The sequence below is a fragment of the Elaeis guineensis genome, chromosome 11 (assembly GCF_000442705.2).
Source record: "Elaeis guineensis isolate ETL-2024a chromosome 11, EG11, whole genome shotgun sequence".
Taxonomy (NCBI): Eukaryota; Viridiplantae; Streptophyta; class Magnoliopsida; order Arecales; family Arecaceae; genus Elaeis; species Elaeis guineensis.
In genome coordinates, this window is record NC_026003.2 from 110,940,662 (window position 1) to 110,966,901 (window position 26,240).

The window sequence follows — 26,240 nt, forward strand, 5'->3', positions numbered from 1 at the left end:
GATGCCAGTCTACTCCCCTGATAAACATGTACAGCAAGTTGTATAACTCTGGACATACAACTAAAACCCCAGAATACTATACTACTATAGGATGTTTTAAAATCCTTTATAAACTTCTCTAATGGGCTCCATGAAATGTTGGCTAATTTGTACTGATTGTTGGATGAAGGTTAGTACTAAGATAAGATAGATGGAAATTGTTATAGAACATTTGAGGGGTAGCCCTTTGGCTCTTAATAGCAAGTATTGGTAAATGACTGTGAGCCTGAATGGTTGGAACAAGATTTGATGATGGTTATGGCTATTCTTAGGATTACCTGTCCTTTCTGCATATGTTTGGACCTGACTGGAACCATAGGTATGAACTCGCGAGGTAAGTGTGAACCTCACAACACAATACAGAAGTGGCATAAAAACTCTAAAATGTTTAGATTAAATAGAGGCAAGGAAGAGAAGAGAAGAGGGAGGGTTAAATTATTTTACCTTTTTATGAAAATAAATTATTCCTGTGGTACGAGGGGTAAATAAATTAGGAGAAAAAAAATTAAAGCACTTATAATATATATAGTAATATACCCCTCTTTGAATATCCCTTCTACCCTTCTAAAAATTAATTTAGTTACACGTATTCAAATAATTATTTTGGTTGAAAAACAAAATAAGTAGATTAGAAAACTTTCATTCGTCCTTGTTTCCCTTGCAAAACATAGCTTTAATATTGTCTATTTTCTATAGCCCTTTAATAGCACATCTTCAAACTTACTTACAGACTATATTCCAACTCATTTTTTTGTTCAAAAATTAAACCCCCTCAATGAAGAATGGAAGTAGTTCAAAGACAACCTCTAGAGAGGCAAGAGACAACCTCAGGATAGTACTGGATGTTAGGTCATAAGGTGAGATTGCTTGATCCCATATTCCAAGAAAATGACTCCAGGATGCTCATTATACTAAAGGCTAAAGCACATATCTCATGTTGGGAGTGGTTGGTGTTCATATTAACAATTATACACTTACATATTCCAAAATGTATACTTGTAATCTTCTCTGAGGGAACTCCAAAGTGGACATTTTGGCAAATTAATTATGGGTGAATAAAAGATAGACATAGGTTACTTGATCTCAGATAAAACTTCCTCCAAAATCACCCAATAAAATCAGAGCTATCCATCAAATGTTCCATCCATTTAATCCATACATGATTGACAGGCTTCAAATATCCCTTCATCTTACAATGCCAAGGCTTAGGAGCTTATGGTTATGACCAATTTATAGTGTCTACAATCTCAAAAACACCCTCCCCTCTTGCTCCTGCCCACCTCAAGTTATCAAAAACGCAGTTTTCCCCAAACCTGGAAATAATATTGGTGGGCAGGCAGGCAAAAAAAAAAAAAAAGCCCTGTGCAGCAACAAAATTTCCGACAGCAATCTAAAATCGGCCAAAAAAGTATAGATTTTCGCAAGCCTCCAATGATCCTTTATCTTTCTTCCTGTCCTCCTGATAAAAATTCAGATCTATTAGTACATTTAACAACGGAACTTTCTCAAAACAAATCATTTTATTACGAAAATCCATGCCTCAGACCGTCCTAGTTCTTGCAATTTTCAGCACGAATCGAGTACAAGAACTCGATGTCAGCCATAAAACTTGTCATCATCGGCAATACCAATCGAATAAAAAACAAGGACACAAGCAAAAATCAATTTTTTTTTTAAAAAAAAGTTGAAGCATGTTTCAAGATTATAACAGAAATATTAAGCAAATTAAAAAAAAGGGGAACAGCCAATATGTGTCAGATTAAATATTTTCAGCACCCATGTAAACTTATCAGACAGGGATAACTGTATTTTTTTTCATGTTCTCATCATCCACACTGCTGTTATCATAAATAAACCTACAAATAAACATGTTTGTCAAACTATATAAAACAAGTTGTTTCTGGGAATATCAAAAAAAAAAAAAGGGAGTGGAGAAACAGAAAAATACATGGAGAGGAGCCTATCAGATCTTCCTATTCAAGTGAAAGTAAGTATCATCACACCCAATCTATGGATTGAATGCATCCCTTCCAATGAGTGCTCATCATTTAGGCACCCCACAACATCTACTACATGAATCGATCCAAGAAAACGATGGCAAACTTTTTTTTTTTTTAAGAAGAAAAAAAGGATAGCTGAGAGAGAAGGAGAAACTAAGCTTCTGTTGCATGAATGGCAATGGAAAGGGGATTGCTGGTTGTGGGGGAGGAGGTCGGAATTTATGGGAGGGGGTGGTGACAAGAGCCTAGGGTTTCTTCTTCCATGAGCTATTAAATCTAGGCCGTCGGATGGCATACGGAGGCCATCCAATGGTTAGTGATCAGTAGTTTTACTTAACGGACTCTATGGGCCTAAAATGTTAATGCTTCTACCCTCGTAGAGCCCAGCAAGGCCATCGGTTCGCACCCAGGTCCATGATCCAAGGAAAATTCTTTGAGCACCGTAGGCAGTGCAAAAAATCCAATACGCACTGTTTATCCATTGATCGATATAATCATTACTTTTCAATACATATATAATATTTATAAATTATTTTTTTATTTAAAAATTTTATATGATAAAAATATTTCTGCTCTTTGATTATGATACCTTTTAACAAAATTATGACTCCTTTATAAAAATTATGACAATCCTGTCTTTTGAAAAAAATTATGACGCTGCTTCTTAAAAATTATGACATCCCTTTACAAAAATTATAACACTTTTGTGAAATAGGGATGTCATAATTTTTATGAAATGGTATCATAATTATGTGAAGGAGGAATGTCATAATTTTTATAAAAAGATGTCATAATTCTGTGAAGGATGTCATAATTTTTTCGAAAGAAAAGAATATCATAATTTTTATGAAAAAGTGTAGGTTTCATAATTTTTAAGAAAGATATTTTTGTCATTTAAAATTTTAAATAAAATAATAAGGCTACGAATATTAAATGTGCATTGAAAAATAGTGATTACGTGGTCTAATAAGATGAAATGGTGCGCTCCACGTCAGATTTTCTACACTACAGACGGTGCACAAAAAATTTCTCCATGATCCAAATGTCTGTTTTAAAGGTTGGATTAACTTATTATTTCAGGCCGAGGGAACTCTCTGGTTAGAGTGGATGCAAGCCAGGCTTGAGCAAATCTCGTTGTGATGGAGATTGAGTTAACTTATTTGATCTTCTTTTGAAGTCTAAATTAAGCTCGGCTTCGAATCAAGCCAAATATGATTCTTAGTAAATTTGAGGATTGGAGAGAATTGAGAAGAAGCATGCAATTTGAATTCATCTTCACAGTTTATTTTGGTGAAAATGATACGAAAATGATATGCTTTGTGCATTATTAAACCATTCTATCCTGTTCTTTGATGATTAGGGATATGTGTTTTGGTCACAACACACAAACTTGTAATGGATGCAGATGTAAAATAACTGGATAAGTCGATGCATGTTTAAGAATTTTCTTATAAACAGTTCAGAACAAGTGAATTGCAACTAGATGAACTTTTTAAAAAAAAATAATAAACATGGTTCTTTTTTTTGGGTGCAGATTTTGATAATTAATTTTTTTAAAAAAAAAACAAAGTTCAAATAGTTGATTCTGACTTGAAATTGTTTGACCTAAGCCCAAAGAAACAAAATAGATGCAAAACAAGCCAAAAGGTAGGATCTTTCATAAATTTATGCCCACTATCAACAATCATAGACCAAGATGATGGATAATTTTAAAAAAAAAATTTAAGGGGAACTGTTTTTATATTTTGAAATCAATTATCATATTGTCACCCGTTTTTGAGAATCAGGTCATAGCTAAATGATTGTGCACACCTTTTTCTATAATGAGAAATGTTGCATCAAGGTTCTGGAGGATGCTGATGTAGCCGAAGATGGATGGGAGTCCGAGGATCGGAAAGCCGAGATAATCACTATTTCAAACGCATTATCTCAATTACTTGATCTTGTTATTGCCTCTTCATAAAGATAATCACCGTAATATGTTTTGCAGTAGGGTTCTCATTCAAAGAAAAGACCCAACAATCTAGTTCTTGGGCGGATGTATGATCATCATGTTTATGATCTTGTTGAAGTAGGAGTGGAGAACTTCAAACCCATTGAATCATTCGAGTATGACAAGAAAGTAACACCACAAATTGGATCAAAACCTTTCTTTGCTTTTATAGGAGAGGCTTTGAGAGTGTGGAAGAGTTGAAACATCTTTTTAGGGAAGAGGTTGGTCATTTGATCTCATGTCCACATATTGCATTGACTTTGTTTGTGGAACAAGCTATAGAAACTCGTGCTTTTGGCTCATCCAGGTTGTGGAAAATTTGAACCTTGCTGGTATAGATCATGTATTTGTATGGATAGCCATCTCATCTACTGCAGTCTTCTTTGGGCCTTCCATGGACTTGGTAGTCCGGCATCATCGTCTTCCCAATGACAGCCTGAAGAAAGAAGCAATGAAGACTGCTTCTGATCAGCCTAAGAAGAAGGTTAATAAAAATGTTTCCTCAATCCTAATTTCTGTTTATATGGGATGGTACTAGAATAGTGGCATGTTGTGATGTTTAATATTTGACATTGCACTTTGTGTTTGTGTCTAAGATCTGGTGGTTGTCCCATGGGATTACAAGAAATTGAATGCCACACTCGCATTTCTTGCCATTTTTCCTCCCATCATTTGTTGGGCTACTGCTATTTTGAATTAAGCTGCATTATTTGCAGGCTTAATCTGATTTCACACTACTGCACTTATGCCCCAAGGTTGACACTTTTATTTTCTTGCAGATCAAAAATGTAAGCAGCGATTTTGTGCAAGGAAAAATAGGGAAGATCTACATTCCACATCAACAGGTTGAAATCCAAGCTTACATGTATTCATTGATTAGTATAAAAGTATCCATTATGCATTCCTTTCATGAATTATGCTGATTTGTTTAGGTTGGAAATATGCCTTTATCGAATGACATTAAGGGACTGAAAAGTGAACGCCTGAAGCCAAAAAAAATAAAAAACAAGGTTGATGGAGAGAATCAATCAAAGAAAAGAAAGGCTGACCCACAGTAATCCTCAGAGGTTGCTCCCTCTCATGCTGTTGGCCATGTGACACTGCTTTATATGTGAAGAAATTGGGTGCTGCTGCTGAATTCCTGATACGAGCTTCCTCTCATTATGGCATCAACCCCAAGTTATCAGTCAAAAGTGAAAGCAATTGAAGATTCTTAGAAGATAAGGCACAATAATTGAATTTTGATACATAGCATTGGAGTCGGAGCCTGGTAGGTCTTTCATGAAAGCATATGTAGGATAGAATTAATATGAAGGTTGTATCTCATGATTTTTTTTTTTTTGGTAATGTATCTCATGATTAATGTGCAATTTTTTGATATTGAATATTTTAGAGAAATCGGAATGAGACATTGCATAGCTTGAGACTAGGAAATCTAGTAGATGGAGTGCTTTTGCAACTCCACCATTCAACTTAGGCTTTTGTTATGGTATAGCAGCTGTGATAATTAGGACGGTGGGGCTATATAATATTGTAATGTATAAAATTAGGCTTTTGTTATAACACACGTGATACATTATACAAATGCTTAACAAAAGCACTAATTATAATTGGGATAGCAGCCTAATTTTTTTGATTGTTTTCTTTCACTTTGTTACCAAAACTGCCATCTAAAAGTCTACCAAGAAACCGTAGCAACGTTTGTTAATCATAATCTAGTATTAGAAGAACGTGCTTACTTATGATTCTAAACAGCATACCCTACCCCTCGGGAGCATTCCAAACTCCCTGCCAGATCCCAAAAAAAAAAAAAAAAAAAAAAAAAAAACGTCGACCGGAAGACCCTTAAAATCCATCATATCAAAGGTAATTTAGCCTTTCATAATTCGACAGAGCATGTTTGTTGAACCATTCGATAAATTTATAGAAACATTAAAATTGGTAATCCAGGAGATTGAAGGATGGATGGCTAAGGTTGAATCGAGTAACCTAGACCTTTCTTTCTTCTGCTTAAGCTTGCAATCCCAATCTACAGAACATATCTAACCAAGTTTGCAACTCAAGCATGCAGTCGATTACCTGAGTATAATCTATAGTCCAACTCAGATTGGTAGTCTTAGTAATTGCGTCTCCCATCTATATTTGTCTGCTTTTAGTCCATAAAACGCACATGTTATTCTCTCTCTCTCTCTCTCTTTTCTACTAAGACAGGAAGAAACCCGGTCAAAATCAAGCGACAGTGGAGTCCAAGCTAGATCTGCAACACAAGGCTAACACGCAACTTCGAGCTATTGTTTGTACCTTGGTAGCCAATTTTTTCTCGATTCATGCAAATCTTAAGATTCACTGTCTTAATATTTTTTATTATCCATAAATATCATAAAAAAATTAATCAATTTTTTATTAACTAATTTATCTATATTCTCACACTTTCGAAGATGGATAAGTTATTTTTCATGAGTAGCATTTATCCATAAAATAGAAAAAAAATCTCATCCACCTAGGAGTGGATTAATCATTTTTCCATCAGCTAATAAAGTAGGTATTTAATTTTATTCTTAACATAACTCATCCATATTTCTAATATCTCCATCGTTCAATATTCAATAACTTAGTCATTCATTTTCTCCAAACCTCAAAAGCATAAAGGATATTGTGAAAAATATGGATAAATTTTAGCATTTTACTTAGAAAAGTAATAATACAAAAGAATATGGATAATAGATTTTAAAGCCACTTTTCCATATGTAAAAGAACATGGATAAATTATTTTTCTTTATAAATATAGTCTAAAAAATATTTATCTAGCAAAATATAGATTTTCGGATAAATTTTTTTACCGACAAAAAAATGGGCTCGTTCTTTTGTGTGTAAATATCATGGAAGAGTTGGTCAATAGAAAAGTCAACTTTTTTATTGACCAACTTTTTTATGTTCTCATATTTTCAAGATGGATAAATTATTTTTCATGGATAGTATTTACTCATAAAATGAAAGATAAATCTTATCTATCTAGGGGATGGCTAGATCATTTTTCCATCAGTCAGTAAGGTAGGTATTTAATTTTATTCCTAAAATATTCTATTTTGATTTTCAATACCTTTGTTGGGTATAAAATACCCCCCAGCCGAAGTTCGTATCAGGAGTGACCCTCCCGGGACTCTACCGACGTCCAACCTTGGGCGACATCTTTCCGAACCTCTCTGACGGCCGAGCTTCCGCAATATTCCCAAGTTCTGCCAACGGATAAACTCCCACAGCATCTTCCACAAGTGTCGACCGTGTTCTCCCGACGGACGAACTCCTGCCGCATCTTCCGGACTTCTCCAGCGATCAGCTTCTTCGGTCGTCTATCAAGCTGCTCCAAGTGCTCTCTGGATTCTACTATCGGCCGACCTCCTACAAGGGTCAACCATTCTCCGAACCTCCTCCAGATCTTTTCCAACAGGATTCGATCGACTCCAATCCGAATTTCTTCCAGAACTTCGTCAGTTCGTCAGTGGCCGAACTTTCCCAACAGCAAATCTCCACGACGGATGGACTCCATCCAAGTTTCTACGACTGTCGACCGCCTTCTGGATTTTATCCGAGCTCCTACGGGAGCCAGACTTCTTCTCCGAACTCCTACTGCAGGTAGACTTCGTCCGAGCTCCTACGGGAGCCGAACTTCAGCCCTGAGCTCCTATTGCAGGTAGACCTCATCCAAATTCTTACAAGGACCGGACTCTGAGCCCCCACCACAAGCGATCTACTCCGAGCTTCTACTACAAGCGATCTACTCCGAGCTACCACTACAAGCGATCTACTTCGAATTTCTACTACGAGCGGTCCACGTCGAATTTCTACTGTAAGCCTCCACCTGAGCTTCTATTGTGAACGAATTCCTTTCGAACTTCTATTGCAGGCAGGCTTCGGTCGAGCTTCCTCAACAAATGATCCCCATTCGGACTTCTACGGAAACCAGACTCCGACCGAACTTCTGTAGCGGACAGATTCCAGACGAACTCCTACGACACACGGACTCCAGCAACCGGACCCCTCCAACGGGTGAACCTCTCCAGCGCCATTCGACATCCACTGCCGATCGACCTTCTGCCAGATTCTGCATGAAACCGAACTTTGTCCACAGAAAGCCCCTGACCGAGCTTCTACAGCAGATGACCTTCGCCTGCAGTACTAGCGCCCAAGGCACCCAACGGTAGAAGGTTCGCCAGCAACATCCGAGCTCCTTTTAGACGGAGAGCTACCCCTCTCCACCAGACACCCCAACCGAGCTTCGGCCGATGGGCCTGGACTCCCTGGCAGGCCACAGTAATAGCCACGACTCTGCTCCACTTCCTGTAACGGATCCCACGCGGCTCCATCATGCTCTGGCAAGTCACGACAACGGACATCACTCCACTCTCTACAACAGGCTCCACGTGGCAGGTCACGATGATGGCCACGACTCTGCTACTCTCCGTAACAAACTCCTCATGGCCCCGAACGGCCCACTATCAGGCGGTTACAGACGTCGCTGTCAATCTGTTACGCCCTCCGCCTATAAAAAGGAGACCCCCAGATACGTTATTCTCTAAGCTCTAATCTCTATCTCAAAACTCTGCTAAAATTTTCGTTCGAGCACTCCATTCTTGTTGAGGCAGAGAACTGACTTGAACGTCGGAGGGTCTTGTCGGAGCACCTCCAACTCCGGTTTAGACTTTCTTTGCAGGTCCCGACGGTGACCGCGACTCCCTCGACTCCAGCTTCTCCGACGCCGGCGGATTTTTGCACCAACAACCTCTATCATTCAATATCCAATAACTCAATCATTTACTTTCTTCAAACTTAAAAAGTATAAAGGATATTATGAAAAATATAGACAAATTTTAGCAACTTATCCTGAAAAGTAGTAATACAAAAGAACATGGATAATAAATTTCAAAGCTACTTTTTCATGTATAAAAGAATATGAATAAATTATTTTTCTATCTAGATATTATCTAAAAAATATTTATCTAAAAAATATAGATTCTCAATAAATTTTTTGTCCACAAAAAGAATGAACTCTAAGCCTAATTCGGTCTCTAATATCAACCGATTAAACTATACATTAACTCCAAGCAAATAAATGCCTAAAACCATTGGATAATTAATGAATAATTCAGATCATTCATGTGATATAAAGGCCAATGACTAAGCGAATTTACATATTTTTATCACAATCAGATGCTTATAATGAATTACCATTTATGAAAGCTTTTTAATCCCTATAATCCCGCTTGCAAGATTTTCCCATCTCCTGGTCTCAATATCAATCCAAATTTAGATTATGCTCCTTAATCATCATCAAAGGCGTGAGAGACAAATCCAAAGACGTATAACACTAGCAGAGCAGCATTGGAGGGACAAGGCCAATAAGTTTAATGGAGACCATCAATAGCAATTAAGATCGGGCCCTTATTTTTATTCCATGCATGTTCTTGCTTTATATGTAGTTATCTACTCCAATTATGCGGACCTCCTGCCATGTCTGTTGGCCCAGACGAACTCAGATGCGGGGATGGTGGTTCTCTCGGTCCCCCCCCCTCCTTTCCTTTTTACAAAGGCTCGTTCGGGAGCTTCGGTCGAGGATAAAGCCGCACCTTCGCCATACTCCCACGTGAATATTCACGAGGACGGCTCCTCTCGCCGCCCGACACGTGTCCCCCAAGAACGTGCATGCTTCCTTCGCCTCCAGGTCAACAACATCACATAATTGACCCCCTCGCCAACCCGTTCGAGGCGCCCATGTAATAAAGATAATAATATACCCCACATCGAGCTATGTGAACACCACCACTCGGTGGTCAAGCCAAGGTAGTACAACAATATATCACTGCAATTTTTGAAGGATACACCTCCCTTAAATCCGAAAGATATGGCTTTAAAAGCACTTGGACCTCCAGAGCCAAGAAAGGAGGTCATTACGGGTTCAAAACATGGAAGGATGGGCTGTCTCTTTCCCTCAATTGGAGATCAAATCACGGGCTTCCTTTCTCCATTTGCATCATCAAATCACGGAGCTCACGCGATGCCTTGGACCCACACGGCCTCTCTAAAGTGGGTGCCCCGACGGTATAAACTTATAAGCTCTCAGACTCGCAGTCAGAAAGCAGTGGGAAAACATCTTTGCACAGGTAAGTAAAGATCCAAGTTGCGTTGTTTGGTGAATAAAAAAAGTAGGCCACTGCAAGAAGAGAACCGAGGAAGGGAGAAAGAGACTTCGAACTTCTAACTTGTCACCAAGTGTGAGGCCACATTCTACTGTGGTACATTTGGTCACATCACTTCTAGAACTTGGCAGTGGTAGGTACCTTCGCTTCTTAAACATTTTGTTCTCTCTCTCTCTCTCTCTCTAATATCTTTGCATCCACCAGTGTTCATCTTTCTTCCAGCTTTGGGCAATTAGAGGCTATTGGCTAAAACTTAGATATATAAAGAAGAAGATAATATAAGAAGGGGAGAGATGGAGGATGCGGCTAGAAACGATCTAATGCGGCAATTCTATAGAAATCCTTCGCTATCTGTCTCCAAAGCACCGCAGAATCCTTCCGAAGGCCCGCAAATCGGTGGGCCCTACCGCCACTTCGGCCCGGCTTTCAGCCCGGAGTCCGGCCGCCGGCCCGGCATTCCCCCCGCCTCCCCCTTCTCCCATTTCCCACCCTCCGCCGCCCGCTCTCCGCCGTCCCTCGCCACCGGCGGTCCTGTCCACCATTCGCGGTCTCTCTCTCAGCCGGCCTTCTTCTCTCTCGATTCCCTGCCTCCTCTGAGCCCGCCTCCGTGTCGGGACTCCACGCCGACCACCTCCCTCTCCGACTCGGTGTCCGCCGACGTCTCCATGGAGGACCATGACGCCAGCTCCCTCTCCCCACCGCTCCCCCCGAAGGCCGGCGGCGCCTCCCGGGCTGCCGGCGCCGGCCTGCCTCCCCGTAAAGCCCATCGCCGCTCGCAGAGCGAGATCCCCTTTGCTTTCTTCCCGTCTTCACCCCCACCACCGGCCGCCCAGCTTCCGCCGGCGTCGGCGCCGCTGCAGCTGGTGAAGCTGGAGTCCGATTGGGATCGGGGTTTGGATGGTATGAATGCCGCGGGAGTCTGCGAGAAGAAGGTGGAAGCGGATTCGGGTGATGATTTATTCAATGCTTATCTGAATTTGGAGAGTTTGGACACCCTGAACTCTTCGGAGGACAAGCGCGGGGATTTGGATAGCGGGGCAAGTGGAACGAAGACGAACGGCGCCGACAGCAGTGAGAACGAAGCTGAGAGCAGTATGAATCATAGCCCATCGGTGAAGAAGAAGGAAGGGGCCAAGCGGAGTGCGGCGGGTGATCCAGGTCCCATCGGAACGACTACTCGGCACTGCAGGAGTCTTTCCATGGATAGTTTCATGGGCAAGTTGAATTTTGGCGAGGAGTCGCCCAAGATGCCACCTTCCTCAGGATTCCTGCAGGCAGCACAGACCCCGCGAGCCAATTCAAAGGATGGAGCATCCAATGTGTTCAGCTTGGAGTTTGGAAATGGGGAGTTTAGTCCTGTTGAGATGAAGAAGATCATGGCGAACGACAAGCTTTCGGAGATGGCATTGATGGATCCAAAGCGCGTCAAGAGGTGCTTTGATATGTTAATTCTCTCTGTTCATGTTCTGTTTGTAATTGAGAAGTGAAGTGGATGCAGACAAACTTCTCTACTTAATGTTTGATCTCTTGATTTCAGGATTTTGGCAAACAGGCAGTCAGCTGCGCGTTCCAAGGAACGCAAGATGAAGTATATTGCAGAATTGGAGCGCAAGGTGCAGACATTGCAAACAGAGGCAACCACATTATCGGCACAGCTGACTTTGCTACAGGTGAGTCACATCTGAACCTTTTTATTGGTAACTATGGGTATCTGCTGTTTGCGAAGCCAACTTCCTTCTTTATTCTCCTTGCAGAGGGACTCGGTTGGACTTACAAGTCAGAACAATGAGTTGAAGTTTCGGCTTCAAGCTATGGAGCAGCAGGCACAATTAAGAGATGGTAATATGTTCACTTTCAATTGAGGTGTTTGGGTATTGATACTGCACTAGTAAATAAAACAAATGGTGAATTCTTAATTTTATATAGCAAGCAGAAACCACTTTGAATACTTAAAGCAACAGTATCAGCTTCAAACTAACCAGTGATATTCCAATTTTAGTTTGCATTGTTATATTCCTCTTCAGAGATGGCTTTGTTTTGGGCATTCAAAAATTTGCTGATACAATATTGATTGTTCTTTAGGGTTTGTAATGATTTAAGAAATTGAAGTGTCATGTGCCTTTGCAGAATGTTAGGTTCCATGATGACTGTAGTGTAGAAACACATGATTAATTTTATGCATTAGCACTGAAGGATACACAACCATCTTTATGCATATACTTTTGTTACGAACAGGTACATTCAGGTTACCTATTTTCCCCTTGAGATTATTTTTAACACTTCACAATGACAAGCTTGACATGTCAAGGTCCTTAGAAAATCAGGATTGGGAGTGTGAAGGGGTCAGAACTGAGAGTGAATAGAAGAAATGATAAGTTTATGGATGCTCAAAAGAAAGGAAAAAAAACACATGTTTGTGCTCGCAGAATGGTCATCAGAACATTTGTCAACTTCTGGTTTAAAATGAAATTTTATGAAACCTAGTTGTTTGATTTTATCTCAACGACTGAAAATTTCACTACTATATATTGGTCCAACATGGTTCAGTTGCTCCTAGAGGTTGATTGCTTTAAAAATTGGTGTCAATTAACATATGAATCTACTAATCTCATATTTTCATTTCTATGGTCCTTCGGATGATCTAAACTTCACTTTACATGCAAATATCAGCCAACACTTCTACTAGCCCTTGAAGCAATAGAAATTCAACTTTTAATTCCTCATGAGAACTAGCTGTAACAAGCCGCAACGCTTATCCTCTTGCATTCAGCAGTCCCACTTACTGGCTTTAGTAAACTATTTTCTCCAAATCAGAACATATCATCCCAGCCAAGAAGAACTTAGCTCCGAGGAATTTGGATTGTTTTTGCCAGAAAAATGCTTCCTTTCTATTTACGTGGGTTATTGTGATGTGACCCATGGATCAATTTTATTTTCCATTCTGGTATCAATTTGACATAGACACGATGTCCCATCAGATCTGCACTCTGAGTAGCCCAAGATGACATGCGTTGTGATGGATGCGGTGTCACATCGAATCCCCACTCTTAATAAGTGACAATAGAAAACTTGAGTAAATTCTCTGACCACATAATCATGTTGGCCTCTATCCTAATAGTACAAAGGTTTACATTCGGTACAACTTCCCAGGGTCATGGGTTCAATGAACCTCCATTCTTGATACTTGATGTGCAATATCATCAATTGCATTTGTTCTATTTGTGAAGGCTTATCTGTCACCTCCAGTCTCCATTCTTAGTTTGCTTTGGTCCGTATCTGACAAAAATTAGAGTGTGACTTTTTCTTCCACATATTCTTCACCTTGGCTAACTCGGTCTGATTTTTATCTGTTTGCTGGGCTCGGTTTCCTCCTCGTAACTTATGACTACAGCCATTCCCATGTAGGATAGGCTCTGGCCTCAGGGCAAAGCTTTCTTCTCTTATAAAAAAGAGGGTGTCGCACTGCACGAGGCTCCTATTAGACTTGGTTTCTTTCTCATAACTTATTGACTATTGCCAATTTGCCATTCTCATGTAGGATAGGCCCTGGCCTCAGGGCATGCTTGCTTTCTTCTCTTATAAACAAAGGGCGTCCCACTGTATGAGGCTCCCATCATTGTGAGGTTTGGGGAGGGGAAATGCGCAACTTACCATCACTTGTGGAGAGTCTGTTTCCTTCTTTCGAACCCATTACACCCACGTTACAATGGAACAACCTTACCATTGCGTTAAGGCCTGCCCTCTAAGCTTTCTTTTCTTATAATACAACATTATCTTCTTATAGTTGTTTGCCCTGCCTACATTACTTGCTCTTGTGATTTCAATAGGAAAGCCTTGTTATCTTTCCCATTTTGTATTGCTCAATAATAACATTCTAGTCCGATAATTGGTTTCAGAATTAGTTCTGTACGCCTAGTTTGGAAATGAGATTGAGAATACTGCATTAGTTATTCCCTGGTGCTAAAATGCATGCCAAAACATATATATCAAATATCCATAGCTTGCACCGCAATGTTCAAAATGCCTAAACATAGACTGCAAATGTTGTGGAAACGTTTAAATTGTTACAGATGCGTCCAGTGGTCAGAAAATGAACAGGAACATGACATAGATGTTGTGATTCATGGTTGGGAATATTCAGTTGGCCTATGTCTTAAGATACAGAGAATACAGAGAACATGGTGAACAGTGTGGATTACCATCTTGAATATCTACATTGGATTTTCTCACAGGGATTAACGTTCTGGGTGTATGCGTTTGCGTGTACTGAACTTTCTTCCTGCCCCTAGTTTTCTTCTTAAGGCAATGTTTACTAATTTCAATCACTGATCCATGTTAAGCTACTTGGATAAAAGTTCAATTGGATTAAATCATTTATGCACTGACCATTGGAGAGAAGCTTCTTCCGGTCCCAGCAACTCCCCATGTTGACTAATCCGTTCACCTCTTCTTGACCAGTGCTGAAAGCCATTTATGCTATCTGCAGCATTCTTGAAACTAAGCAAGCTAGCGAGGTCCATTTTTATCTGATGCTCAACAATTTGAGTAAATGAAAATATGTCTTTTGATTCCGCTATTTCTATCTGTAATTTGTTTAAACCTTGAAACCAAAAGCTGTGGTTTACATGCTTAGGTTGTCTAACTTCCTGGTTTACCAGTGCCAGTGCCCTTGTTTTAACAACTGCCTGCATGAATGTCAACCCCATGGCATAATGACACCTGTGTTCATGTTTCCTAGATAGGGTGCAATTGAACCATGAAATACTCGGAAATAATATTTATGCATGCATGCATGACATAATACAGGCACATACAATATAATAATGTCACAGTTTAATGCACAAAATATAAGCATTTGTAATCAGACATGCCATATTATTTTTTTGTTTTTCCAACTTATCATATTGATGCATCACTATAAGGGTCCTCTATTTGAGTACTGTAATGGAACTGTTGGTAATACATCATGCAGCATTAAACGAGGCACTGACTGCAGAAGTTCAGCGACTAAAACTTGCTACTGGGGAGCTGGTTGATGGCCATGCATCAAACAGCTTGAATCAGCAAAGGCCAATCAACCCTCTGATGTTTCGGCGGCAGCAGCAGCAACCTGCACAGCACCCTCTCTATCAATTGCAGCAGCAGCAGAACAGTGCTGGCATGAATCATGAATCAAAAAAATAACTTGAGGTGCATTAAAAGATATATATCAGGCTGAAATTAGTGAAATTTTCATCAAAGTGTTCTTTCCACCATCTTAGTTAAATAAAGTGAAATTCCACCATTTGTTTATCCAGTTACTGAGGAGGAGGTTGTATGCAATTTATCCTGCTTGGATATTCTTTCAGACATTTGCTATCTTTTTTATTTGTTGGATTTTCATATGAATATAGGTATTTTTTTATATCTTTGTAATTATACTATCTGTTATATATGTCGTGGAAGAACTTGGAGAAAAATGTTCTTGATGATTTTTTTTTTTTCCAGTTATGTGGTGGTTTATCTTTCAACAATTCTGTAGAGTTCTTGGCAAACTTGTTTTAGGTTGCACGTTTCTCTTCTGGTGCTTATCCTACTCAGTTGAAATCTCTGCTTCAAGCTGTGAAAAGAAACACTAAAATTTAGCTTGCCATTCAGATGCAAGAACTTCCCTGAATATGGCGTATTCTGGGAGACTCTTATATGTAACTCTTAAGAGTTTCTGCATGCCTTCCATGGATTTCCAGGTTGTGCTAAGGATGATGACTTGCTATTATTGGCAGTAATTTTGGTGACAAAGGCTATCGGGCATGAAATGATCGATCCCAGGTGAAGTTATCATGGATGAATGCACAAGCATGTTATTGTATTCGTTTATACATTGCTATTTAGATGGTTGTCTTTAATAAAAGTTTAGGATCAAGCTATTGATGCCTATTTTGGTGAATTGATGTTGCAATTTCATTGTTTGTAGCATGACTTGTTGTTTTCTTCTTTTGCTGTTGTCTGACTTGCCCGATGAACCATGTACGCGTTCTGCAGTTTCAAAAGGTGGTAGTAGCATACTTAGTTTCCTATCTACTGGCTAATGGAGCGACGATTTGTTTGTCAAGGGGTTGCTTCTTTGAAGTGGAGATTACTTGGTCTTGATTCCTCCACCATGAAGCCTTCAAAAACCCACCATCAACTTGGGGAAAATTTGCAAACATATGTTATACCAGACCACAAAATATAATCCCATCATGAAGTCTGTAACACCAGAAGCGTACCATTATTAATTGAAAGAGAAAGCAGGAGGACATGGAACCTTAGAGAATGCAATGAAATAGCATACATCAAAGAATAGACCTTCCTGCAACTTAGCAAAATGTGGGAAATTAACTGAAATATAGAATCTGACGGAAGAGGTGACACCAATTTGTTGCTCTAAGATGGAGAACGAGTAAGGGAGTCTAAAAATCTAGTCCTAAAAGTCTTCTTTTGAGTTTTATATTTAGAAAAAATATAAATCAAAGAACCATTTGCTAAATGATAGTGCATAAAGTAATAGTGCAATAAGGGTACCAATATACCTTCTACAGAATACAATGAGCTAAGTTTTCAAAGATGACATCCATTGCTACGCTATGTTTGCAAAAACAACAGCTACTATAGAATGATGTCGTCAAATGTCTCACTTCTGCATGTCTTATTAAATTACTTAATAATCAAAAATTATGCTACATTATAACACATACCATTGTTATCATTTATCAAAGGCCTCAATCCTATCCCATGCCGAGACATTGCCATCCATGAGCAAGGTGTTCTACGCATACATCTCTACTAAAATAGCAAATATATTGTTTTTTTTGCTGAAGCAGAGAGAGAGAGAAGCTGAGCGCACCATCAGAGTGTGCATCCAACAAATAAGCATTGAGAAATTCTTTGTGCCCTGCGGATGGTGTAAATTCGACGTAGAGTATATCATTTTGTCCGATTGATTCATATAGTCACTGCTTTTCAATATGTATTTAATATTCATAATTTTTTTTTTATTTAAAAATTTTAAATGATGAAAATATCTCTGTTCTTTGAAAAAAATTATGACATTCTTTGGCATATTATGACGTCCTGCATCACATTATGATATTCTGTAAAAAAAAAATTATGACATGGCATATTATATCTTTGCGCACATAGGAAGTCATAATTTGGCCTAAAATGCCATAATGTGGAAGAAGTATTTTTGTCCTACTACTTTCCAACACATATTTAATACATACAGCTTTATTTTTTCGTTTAAAAACTTTGAATAACAAAAAAAATCTCTGTTTCTGAAAAAATTTATGGCATCCTGCGTCCTATCATGACATCCTATGGACAAAAATTATGACTTTCTGAATGTAAGATGTCATAATATGAACATAGGATGTCATAATTTTTCTAAAAAATAAAGATATTTTCGTCATTCAAAATTTTAAAAAAAATAAAACTACAGATATTAAATGTGTGTTGGAAAGCAATGACTATGTGGACCAATGGAATAAGACAGTATGCTTTATGTTGGATTTTCTACACTACGTGTGGTGCACAAAAAATTTCTTATTATGTACTTATCGTATAAAAGGATAACAGCCATTAACAAATCTTTCATTGGATCGTAACCATCTATGCTTTTCTCTCGTATGCATAACATATACATGACACTGGAACATACCTAACATTGGAATAAGAATACCAATTCATTATCTTTCTCTTTCTAGTCAAATTATTGGAAAGACTTGCACCAACATTTTCGGTGATAAGAATCTGGATGAGGATTGCAGAGAAAACCGGGCCGACGACCACCGTAGAAAGTATCCGAAGTCCAAACCATGGGCCAGACCCTACTTCCCAATCCGTCCAACACTCCAACGTACCGTGCCCTCTTGGCCCCCCTGAGAAAAGCGAGTCAAAAATCCGGAGCCCGGTTGTATCCTCCGTAAGAAAGAAAGAAAAACCTTCTTTCGCACCCCTTGACCGTCGGATCGTCCCTATTTTGCTTTGCGCGCTGTGCAGCGGATGGATGATAGAGTTCGGAGTGCCTTAGATCGATGCAGTGGATGATCCAAAGGTCTCTGGGCGCGAAGGAACGTGTATCCTTCTTTCACGCGAAGGACACAACCGTGGCTCGTGAAAACCCTATAACATTAGAAACAATAAAATAGCCACAACCAACCCCTTCTCTTGCTCGGATGCTCTCTCTTCCCCGCCCACCAGCTCTGCCTCCGCCGCTTCAATAATCTTCTCATGGGGCCCACCTCCGCCGCCTCGTACTTCGCACCTCTCCGTCGCCTCTCCTCCGCCACCGCCGCCACCCTTCTCTCTATGATCATTATGACGATTATTTCCATCTCTATTCCCAGCACCACCGCTTGCTGAATCGCTCGCACCGCCGAGCTCTTTGATCCGCTTGGCCGTTGGAAAGTTGATACCTTTTCGATATTTTATTCGTTTTCCCCCTTCCTTTTGACTAGAAGGAAAGTGAGAGGGAGAGGATGGCATCGTCGCTGTTGATGAACCACGGGCTGGGCTTGAGGAACGCCACGCTGAGCTTTGGCCTGAAGCCCTGCCGTCCGGCCGCCGGGAACGATACAAGGTTAATTTCGGACTTGATCGTCATCTTTTCGTGACATTGATGGTTTGTCTGTAAGGTCGTGAAGTGAATCATGGAGCAGTGTCTTCGCTTGATGGTAAAAAAGTTACATTTTTATTCATTTTTAATTGTGGAGATTTAGCCCCACCTGATGGTAAAAAAGTTCCTTTTTAATTATTTTTAATTGTGAAGTTACTTTCTGGCAAAAAGCTGCTTCCTCTTCTTTTTTTTTGGAAAGTCTTTTAAGATTCATGTAGATGAATCAAAATGATTTCGAGGAGTGCCAAAAGTTATTTTTGTAAATAAAATTAGGAAGATAATGCGGAGCAAAGGAAAAATTTTTGCTGATGGTAGCATGTGAGCAATGCGGTATGAAGGGGCTCTGATAGTTCTAATTTGCTGACGTATGTCCACAACTTTGCTACATAATGAAGGCATGAAGGGAGATTACCTTTGTTATTGCCAAATTTGTATGTAAGAACATGAGGGTTCTTGATTCTTTGGACAAAGTCCACAAACTTGATATCGGAAACGATTCTGTACATGACCAAGACAATGCAGTACGGTTGGTACAGTGCAGTCAGCATAGTACAATATGTGCTCTGTACCAACATGGTATTCCAATTCATTTTTCTCACTCCCAGCCATGGTATCACTCAAAATCAAGCAGTATGGGTCAGTACCAATGGTACAGGATAGTTCAGCTCGGTTCAGATCGGTATAGGCTGATTGAACTCATATGCCGAAATACGGTTGCAATCGAGCCAAGCCAAGCTAAGTAGTTAAAAGCTCGAGCTCGACTTGATTCAAAATACTTAGTTTTGAAATTCGACTCAGGATCAATCGGGCCTTAATATCTCAAGTTCAAGCTTGACTCAAATTAAAAAAAAAAAAAAAATCTCAAGATTGACTCAACTCAGCTTGAATATCAATCGAGCCATGCTCTAGCTTGAATTCGAGCCTTAACCTACTAATAATATATATATTAATATATATTATAAATAAAAATAATATTATTAAAAATATATATAAATTCGAATAGGCTCGAAGCTTTCAAGTCGAGTATCCTGCTACTCGAGTTCGACTCTAAAAATTATTCGAGCTACTCGATCTTAACCCAAACTTGCTGATAGCCGAGTCGATTTGAGCTTGGACTCAAGTTGAGCTTGAGTAGTTTGTAAGCAGCTTGACTCGTTTGCACCCATACACTTACACATATCGCAGTATGGTACAAATACCTTATCGATATGGTAGGTACTGAGCTATGGGTTGGTACAATGATCCTTTATGCTCAATTTGATAAGACGTTCTAAGCATACTTCAATAAGTGAAGAACTTTTGTTGAACTTGAGCACCCATAGCTAGTGCAATTTGGTAGGTCCTTGAGAAAAAACAGGTCATGAAGATGTCATTGTAACTTGTTTTCAGATGTGCCATTTTTGTGTAAATGGTGTCATGTGTAGTATAGGAAGCTTTCTAATTTTTTTTCCCTAATAGATTAATGTTGAAAGAAGGCAATCAACTTGGCAACACCAATACTGATACAATGTAAGAGATAAACATAATCCAAGCAAATGGGCCTTATCTTAAGCTATAGTGCACCCCTTTGTTTGTATACATTTGTGGAACAATCTGAATCCATGAAAATTGAGTTTCAGATGTCTATGACCCATAAATTTGTAGTATGATTGTAGAAAAACTGATTATGGTTTTTGTTTTGGAAAGTTTAGTATCATCTTACCCCATGATAGAAATTTAACATATGGTTGCTTAATGTTTTTCAAAACCTTATGTTCTTGTCACTTGGAAATGGTGTTCCCTATTTTGCTTGCATTAAGGTTAAAATAAGCATAATGTTTGGCGTTCCCTATTTTGCTTGCATGAAGGTTAAAATAAGCATAATGTTTGCTAACATATGGTTGGCTAGTAGTGGTGAACCTCAGACATTTTTCTTTTGGGTGTTGGGGTTGGTTTTGTTTTTTTTTTTGTGGGGGGAGGGGGTGTCAATTCTGTAATACACCATACAACATACATCAAAACTTCTGAAATTTTTATGATGAACCCATCTAACTTCTTAATGGGATTGCAATAGTTTGTGAAGTCATTAACCCTTACTTTTTTTCAATGGTTGAAGAACTAGTTCCTGCTAGTTCCATAGTGGGCATGCTATACCATATTAGTAGGGAACTAGTGCTTGCTATGCCCTCGGTGCTGCACCATACCATCATATGGTGGTTGGTGTCACTTTTGTTTTATTGGCACCAACTAATATAATGCGTCTTAGTTTGGTATCATATGTGCAATACCGCACCATACTAGTCCCTCTTTTGATGTGGTACAGATATCTGTATTTCAACCCTTTCTTTTCCACTAAAATGTCAACTACCAAGAACATGAGGTTATGGATGTAATCAGCATAGAGGTGTTAAGAACAGAAGATGATAGTGAGGAAAATAACTAATGCACATGGTGGGTGAAGTTGAAATGCTTGTTCAAGAACTACAACCAATCTACTATTACAAGAAAATTATATGAAGTAGCTACATGAATTGTAACCATGTGGGCATGTCAGTTAATAATTGGCAATGAGCAGACACATAGGAATTATAGGATAGTTTTGACATCTTTATGATGAGGGAGACTGGTAGAAGAAATCTTGTTGGATGTGCTTCATAGAACATGGCCTTGAAAGTCTAAGGTTTTGCTGATTGTGTTACAGATTTAAGTTGTATTATTGCAAATGTATGATGTACTAGTATTCCTTGCCTTTCAGTATCTGAGCTGTGTTCTGCTTATAGAAACTAAAATATATTCTGCAATGTTTGATTTAGATGCACTAACAAACATAATACTCGCAATGGATACATGAGACTGCAGAAGCTCTTCGGATATTGAGTTTTTGCGGCTCTACTTGATGGACTTGGATGACTGGTTGTTCATATTGTGACCTAATATTTTGTTTCCCTTAAATGAACACGTCCAGGACACGAAGATGGAGATCTCCAGAAGCAGTTCTTATTCCAAATTATCATCTTCCAATGCGCAGTCTTGAAATTAAAAACAGGTTAGCAGTATATGTTAGGGTTTTGCTTCTGTGTGAGGGCATCAAGTTAATGTTTAGTCTTCTTATACATTTTGTTTTTATAAATATATCCTACCAATCTGTCCACTCAACTGCTAAAGTTTTTGCGATTGTGCAGTTCAACTGCAATCAAGGAGCTTAGTTGGAGGTTCTAGAGAGATGCATTTTGCTATATCATTTTTAAAACTTATAATTTATACAAGGAATAAATTTCAAATGTGACATGCACACCTGACTTCTGTTTGCTTTATAAAACATTCTACCTTCTGTACTATTACACTGAGAAATCACCTTTATAATACTGATGCCCACTGGACAATACAAGCCATACAGAATTCATCCTTATATTCTTGAATGGTCAGAGTAATTCACGACCCACCTTTCCATTGTTTCAGCCCATGCGACTGTTGCTTCAAGTAGGTCCTATATTTCAATGTCATTCATTTGAGGTTGTCTTTTCACCTTTCCTTACATGTCTTCCCGTTTGTTATTTTCTAGGCAGCAATTTTTCTGCTGTTTTATTTCTGTAAACACTTCTTCTAAATCTTGGCTGCCAATAATATACTCTTTCCATCTGGCTGCCAATAATATACTCTTTCCATCTATTGTTTCCATTGATCAACTTAACTATCTGTGAGATGTTCCATTTCACCCTTATGACTGGTTTCACTCCCCCAAAAATTCCCTTATGACTGGTTTCAACTTAACTGCTGGTCAGACATTCCCTCTCAACCTTATCACTGGTTTCAGTCACCCATAGATTCCCTTTCAGGGTCTAACACATTATTATAATTCTCATATTTTCCTATTTCTATTTCTTCTTCTCTTCATAGTCTCTTAAGAATTCTCTTTCTTGCTATGTTGTTAAGGGGACAATCCCACCAACTTCTCCTCCTCTATTGCTTCCTATTGTGCAATTACGGTATTTAGGACGATGGTTCTTTGTGAATATAAGATCTGTAACCATGTTGTTTTTACCATGTAATGGTATGGATCTTCTGTAGTATAATTTGAGCTACAATTAACTAGTGGAGTCGAGCTACCATTCACCAAGTAGGATTTGCACCAAACCTCATGTAAAAATTGCATGAAAGTCATGTATATTTAGAATCTAAACTGTCAATCATGATCTTGAACAGTTAACATATCTAAGGACCAAAAGTTCTTGCTGCACGCTAACATGAAACAAAATGGAAAGTTTTCATTGTAAAGGTGTAATATTTTTATGGTCTGGAAGCATACAAATTCACTGAATCAGGATCCTCATCTTTTCTAAGATGTGCAATTCTTGATCACTGTTTGGATTTTGAATTTATGTGAACCACAAAGCATTTTTGGATTACATATCTTCTGATCTACAATTACCATCTATGTGGCATTCACTTTATATGGTGGTAAGAAACTTCAAAAGCTTTTGGATATTTTAGATTTTTCATATTTTGTTGATCATTAGTAACCATATGGCATGTTGCGTTCTCTGCATTGATATGGCAGGGCTTAGGCTTAGATGTTACCAATAGGACTCCTCTCTCTCTCTCTCTCTCACACACACACATTCATGCATGCTTACCTCAACAAAAAGGATAAACTTGCCCCCTCTTGTTTTAAATGTAAGAGATTTCTTTCTCAAGATAGTTTCATAATCATGCTTCCATATCAGAGAGAATTACAGAATCATTGATCACCAGTTTGACAGTTTTACTCAAACCCAAGCAGCACAATCAAGGATGGTTACTCAAATAGGCCTGGTCACATCCTCTTCATCATCTCTAGTTACCTTTGTAGCTCAATGAAGGAAGTAGCTTTGATAGACTATGATATTGATACCACCTATATATAAATTTTTGTATTGGTCTGTTAGAGGGTAATGTCTTTACTTGGAGATTGGGATTCTTTTATTTCATGATTCCTCATAGTTCAAGTGATTCGTAGTTACCTTGAGTGCCATATTGTTCAAGGGCTTTAGTGGCCCAATGCATATTCTTCTGCTGCTAATAGTTCTCTTGGTTTGCTGCTGCAGGACATCAGTGGATGACATTAAGAGCCTCAGATTAATCACAGCCATCAAGACTCCATATTTGCCTGATGGGAGATTTGACCTTGAAGCTTATGACTCCCTAATGCACATGCAGATTAATAATGGTGCTGAGGGCGTGATAGTGGGAGGAACAACAGGGGAGGGCCATCTCATGAGCTGGGATGAACACATCATGCTCATTGGGCACACTGTTAATTGCTTTGGTACATCAATCAAAGTAATAGGGAACACTGGAAGCAACTCAACAAGAGAAGCAATCCATGCATCCGAACAGGGCTTTGCTGTAGGCATGCATGCAGCCCTTCATATCAATCCTTATTATGGGAAGACGTCTTCCCAAGGACTAGTCTCACATTTTGAGACAGTCCTCTCCATGGGCCCGTCCGTCATCTACAATGTACCATCAAGAACCGGACAAGATATTCCTCCTTCGGTTATACATAAGATTTCACAGAATCCTAACATGGCAGGTGTCAAGGAGTGTGTTGGAAATGATCGAGTTAAGGAATATACAGATCAGGGGATGGTAATATGGAGTGGTAATGACAATGAGTGTCATGATTCTAGGTGGACTTATGGGGCGAATGGAGTTATATCTGTTGTTAGCAACCTTGTTCCAGGTCTGATGCATGAGCTCATGTTCCAAGGGAAGAATCCTTTGCTGAACTCAATGCTGATGCCTTTAATTGATTGGTTGTTTCGTGAGCCAAATCCTATAGGCCTTAACACTGCTCTGGCTCAGCTGGGAGTGACAAGACCCGTTTTCAGGTTGCCATATGTTCCTCTTCCTCTTGAAAGAAGGGTTGAATTTGTCCGTATAGTGGAGGCCATTGGAAGGGAGAATTTTGTAGGAGAGAAGGATGTGCAAGTCCTTGACGATGATGACTTTATATCAGTGGGTCGTTATTAGTATATGCTTTATCATGCCTAGCATTTTGACTGCTTTTTTTAAATAGAGTTTGGTTAATGGATGACTGGATAATGTTGTTGTATGAATTGTGATTATAAATGGAACTGATTAGACTTGAGCTGGCCAGTATACTTCCTAGTGTTCACGTTATCTTATGATTTTGGTTTTGGAATTTTGGGCATTGCTTTGTTATTCAGGGTCCTCCCTGACCCTATATCAATCACCGATTAATTGTGGTATAAGAAGTATTTGATTTGGTTGGGGGTGGAAGAGTTCTGTACGTTATAGCACCACAGAAGAAATTCATTAGCCTGTTAGTCTCAATTGAGGTATGTAATTTTTCTATTATGCGAGTTTTTCCTCTTGAGAGTGTTTTTTTGATAGATCCTCTTGAGAGTTGATGCAGTTTTATTTAGTAGTCAATTGAATATATTTCTTGATCTTGGAAAGTGGACTGTAGTGCCGTCCAGGTTTCGCAGTGATGTTACATGGATGTGTTCTGTGTGCTAGTTTTGGGTCTGCTGACATTCAAACCTCAGATATTGATCAAGGTGAAATTTACTAATAAAAATAAGATCCCCACCGGTTGTTTCCTGTTTCCAAACTAACATCATTGCCAAATGTTTTTCTCGTACTGATGGGAAACTAAGTGGCTGTTCTGCGGCGTTATAGTATCATAGTCGGCAGCTTTTTATCATTTGAATTCTCTTGCTATGAATATCTATAATTCTTTTCGTGGTTATAAAAACATGTTGAAGGTTAGATGGTTTTCTATCAACAAATTTGGCTTGCCTTTGGGACATTAGGTAAAAGAGAAATAAATGTATCAGTAACTGAGATATGGGTTAATTCTAATGAACGTAAACATGGAGGATATTATTCCTAGTTCAAATTTGATGCTAGATATGAATTGAGCATCCATTTATAATATAAAAAGGCTTACTAATTATATTTGGATAATGGGCACCAACTAATAATTTTGTATTGTTTATTTGACTAAAATGTGTGCAAAGAACTGCAATTATGTTGGATGTGTCATAGAGTGATGCTCAGATGAAAGCTTTCTTTTCCCAAAAAAAATGTGTTTGATAAGCATGTATGTCATAGGGAAGCACGGGAATGCTCATTACCAGCCAGAAATTAAACACCTCGATGGATTATATTAAATAATAAATGACTGTTAATTTTAAGATTTTACTTATATTATAATCGTAATAAGAGAATTAGGCTTCGACAACTAAGGTAGCTGTCATTTATTATAATTGTAATTAAGGAATTAGGCCCCAATTCTAACAATTGAGGAGGTATCAGTCTCGACAATCTCTTGAATGAGCCTCTTGTCATCAGCCAAATCTGGATGCTCAGATCGAAATTAAAAATTTAACAAA

The 26,240-nt window shown here is 38.9% G+C and overlaps 2 protein-coding genes, 1 long non-coding RNA gene, 2 other non-coding genes and 1 pseudogene across 5 annotated transcripts; 3 read left to right on the plus strand and 3 right to left on the minus strand.

The window, feature by feature from the left end:
- Nucleotides 1-1,133: 1,133 nt before the first annotated feature.
- On the minus strand, nucleotides 1,134-2,290 carry LOC105054183 (uncharacterized). Its single transcript, XR_833569.4, has 2 exons — nucleotides 1,988-2,290; nucleotides 1,134-1,498 (listed from the first exon to the last, which is right to left on the minus strand). It is a non-coding gene; the product is annotated as an uncharacterized lncRNA (long non-coding RNA).
- Nucleotides 1,577-1,662, minus strand: LOC114914660 (small nucleolar RNA snoR20a). Its single transcript, XR_003802199.1, has one exon. It is a non-coding gene; the product is annotated as a small nucleolar RNA snoR20a (small nucleolar RNA).
- LOC114914652 (small nucleolar RNA R38) lies at nucleotides 1,787-1,877 on the minus strand. The gene has a single exon (XR_003802191.1). It is a non-coding gene; the product is annotated as a small nucleolar RNA R38 (small nucleolar RNA).
- A 1,547-nt stretch (nucleotides 2,291-3,837) lies between the features above and the next one.
- Nucleotides 3,838-5,198, plus strand: LOC105054367 (ribosome production factor 2 homolog; annotated as a pseudogene).
- Nucleotides 5,199-9,989: 4,791 nt separating this feature from the next.
- Nucleotides 9,990-15,700, plus strand: LOC105054182 (bZIP transcription factor 29). Its single transcript, XM_010935631.4, has 5 exons — nucleotides 9,990-10,359; nucleotides 10,431-11,658; nucleotides 11,764-11,896; nucleotides 11,981-12,065; nucleotides 15,199-15,700. Exons 2-5 carry the CDS (start codon nucleotides 10,520-10,522, stop codon nucleotides 15,408-15,410), a joined length of 1,569 nt encoding a protein of 522 aa, XP_010933933.1. The 5' UTR covers nucleotides 9,990-10,359; nucleotides 10,431-10,519; the 3' UTR covers nucleotides 15,411-15,700.
- A 2,692-nt stretch (nucleotides 15,701-18,392) lies between these two features.
- LOC105054181 (4-hydroxy-tetrahydrodipicolinate synthase, chloroplastic) lies at nucleotides 18,393-24,981 on the plus strand. Its single transcript, XM_010935630.4, has 3 exons — nucleotides 18,393-18,825; nucleotides 21,806-21,886; nucleotides 23,925-24,981. The coding sequence occupies exons 1-3, from the start codon at nucleotides 18,725-18,727 to the stop codon at nucleotides 24,850-24,852; spliced, it is 1,110 nt and encodes a 369-aa protein (XP_010933932.1). The 5' UTR covers nucleotides 18,393-18,724; the 3' UTR covers nucleotides 24,853-24,981.
- Nucleotides 24,982-26,240: the final 1,259 nt, after the last annotated feature.

Bases quoted from the DNA above. Each gene is read 5' to 3' on its own strand.
- LOC105054182 (XM_010935631.4), top strand. From the start codon at position 10,520: ATGGAGGATGCGGCTAGAAACGATCTAATGCGGCAATTCTATAGAAAT. The intron at 11,897-11,980 runs GTGAGTCACATC...TTCTCCTTGCAG, and splicing joins CACAGCTGACTTTGCTACAG to AGGGACTCGGTTGGACTTAC. The intron at 12,066-15,198 runs GTAATATGTTCA...TACATCATGCAG, and splicing joins GCAGGCACAATTAAGAGATG to CATTAAACGAGGCACTGACT.
- LOC105054181 (XM_010935630.4), top strand. From the start codon at position 18,725: ATGGCATCGTCGCTGTTGATGAACCACGGGCTGGGCTTGAGGAACGCC. The intron at 18,826-21,805 runs GTTAATTTCGGA...GAACACGTCCAG, and splicing joins GCCGCCGGGAACGATACAAG to GACACGAAGATGGAGATCTC. The intron at 21,887-23,924 runs GTTAGCAGTATA...TTGCTGCTGCAG, and splicing joins AGTCTTGAAATTAAAAACAG to GACATCAGTGGATGACATTA.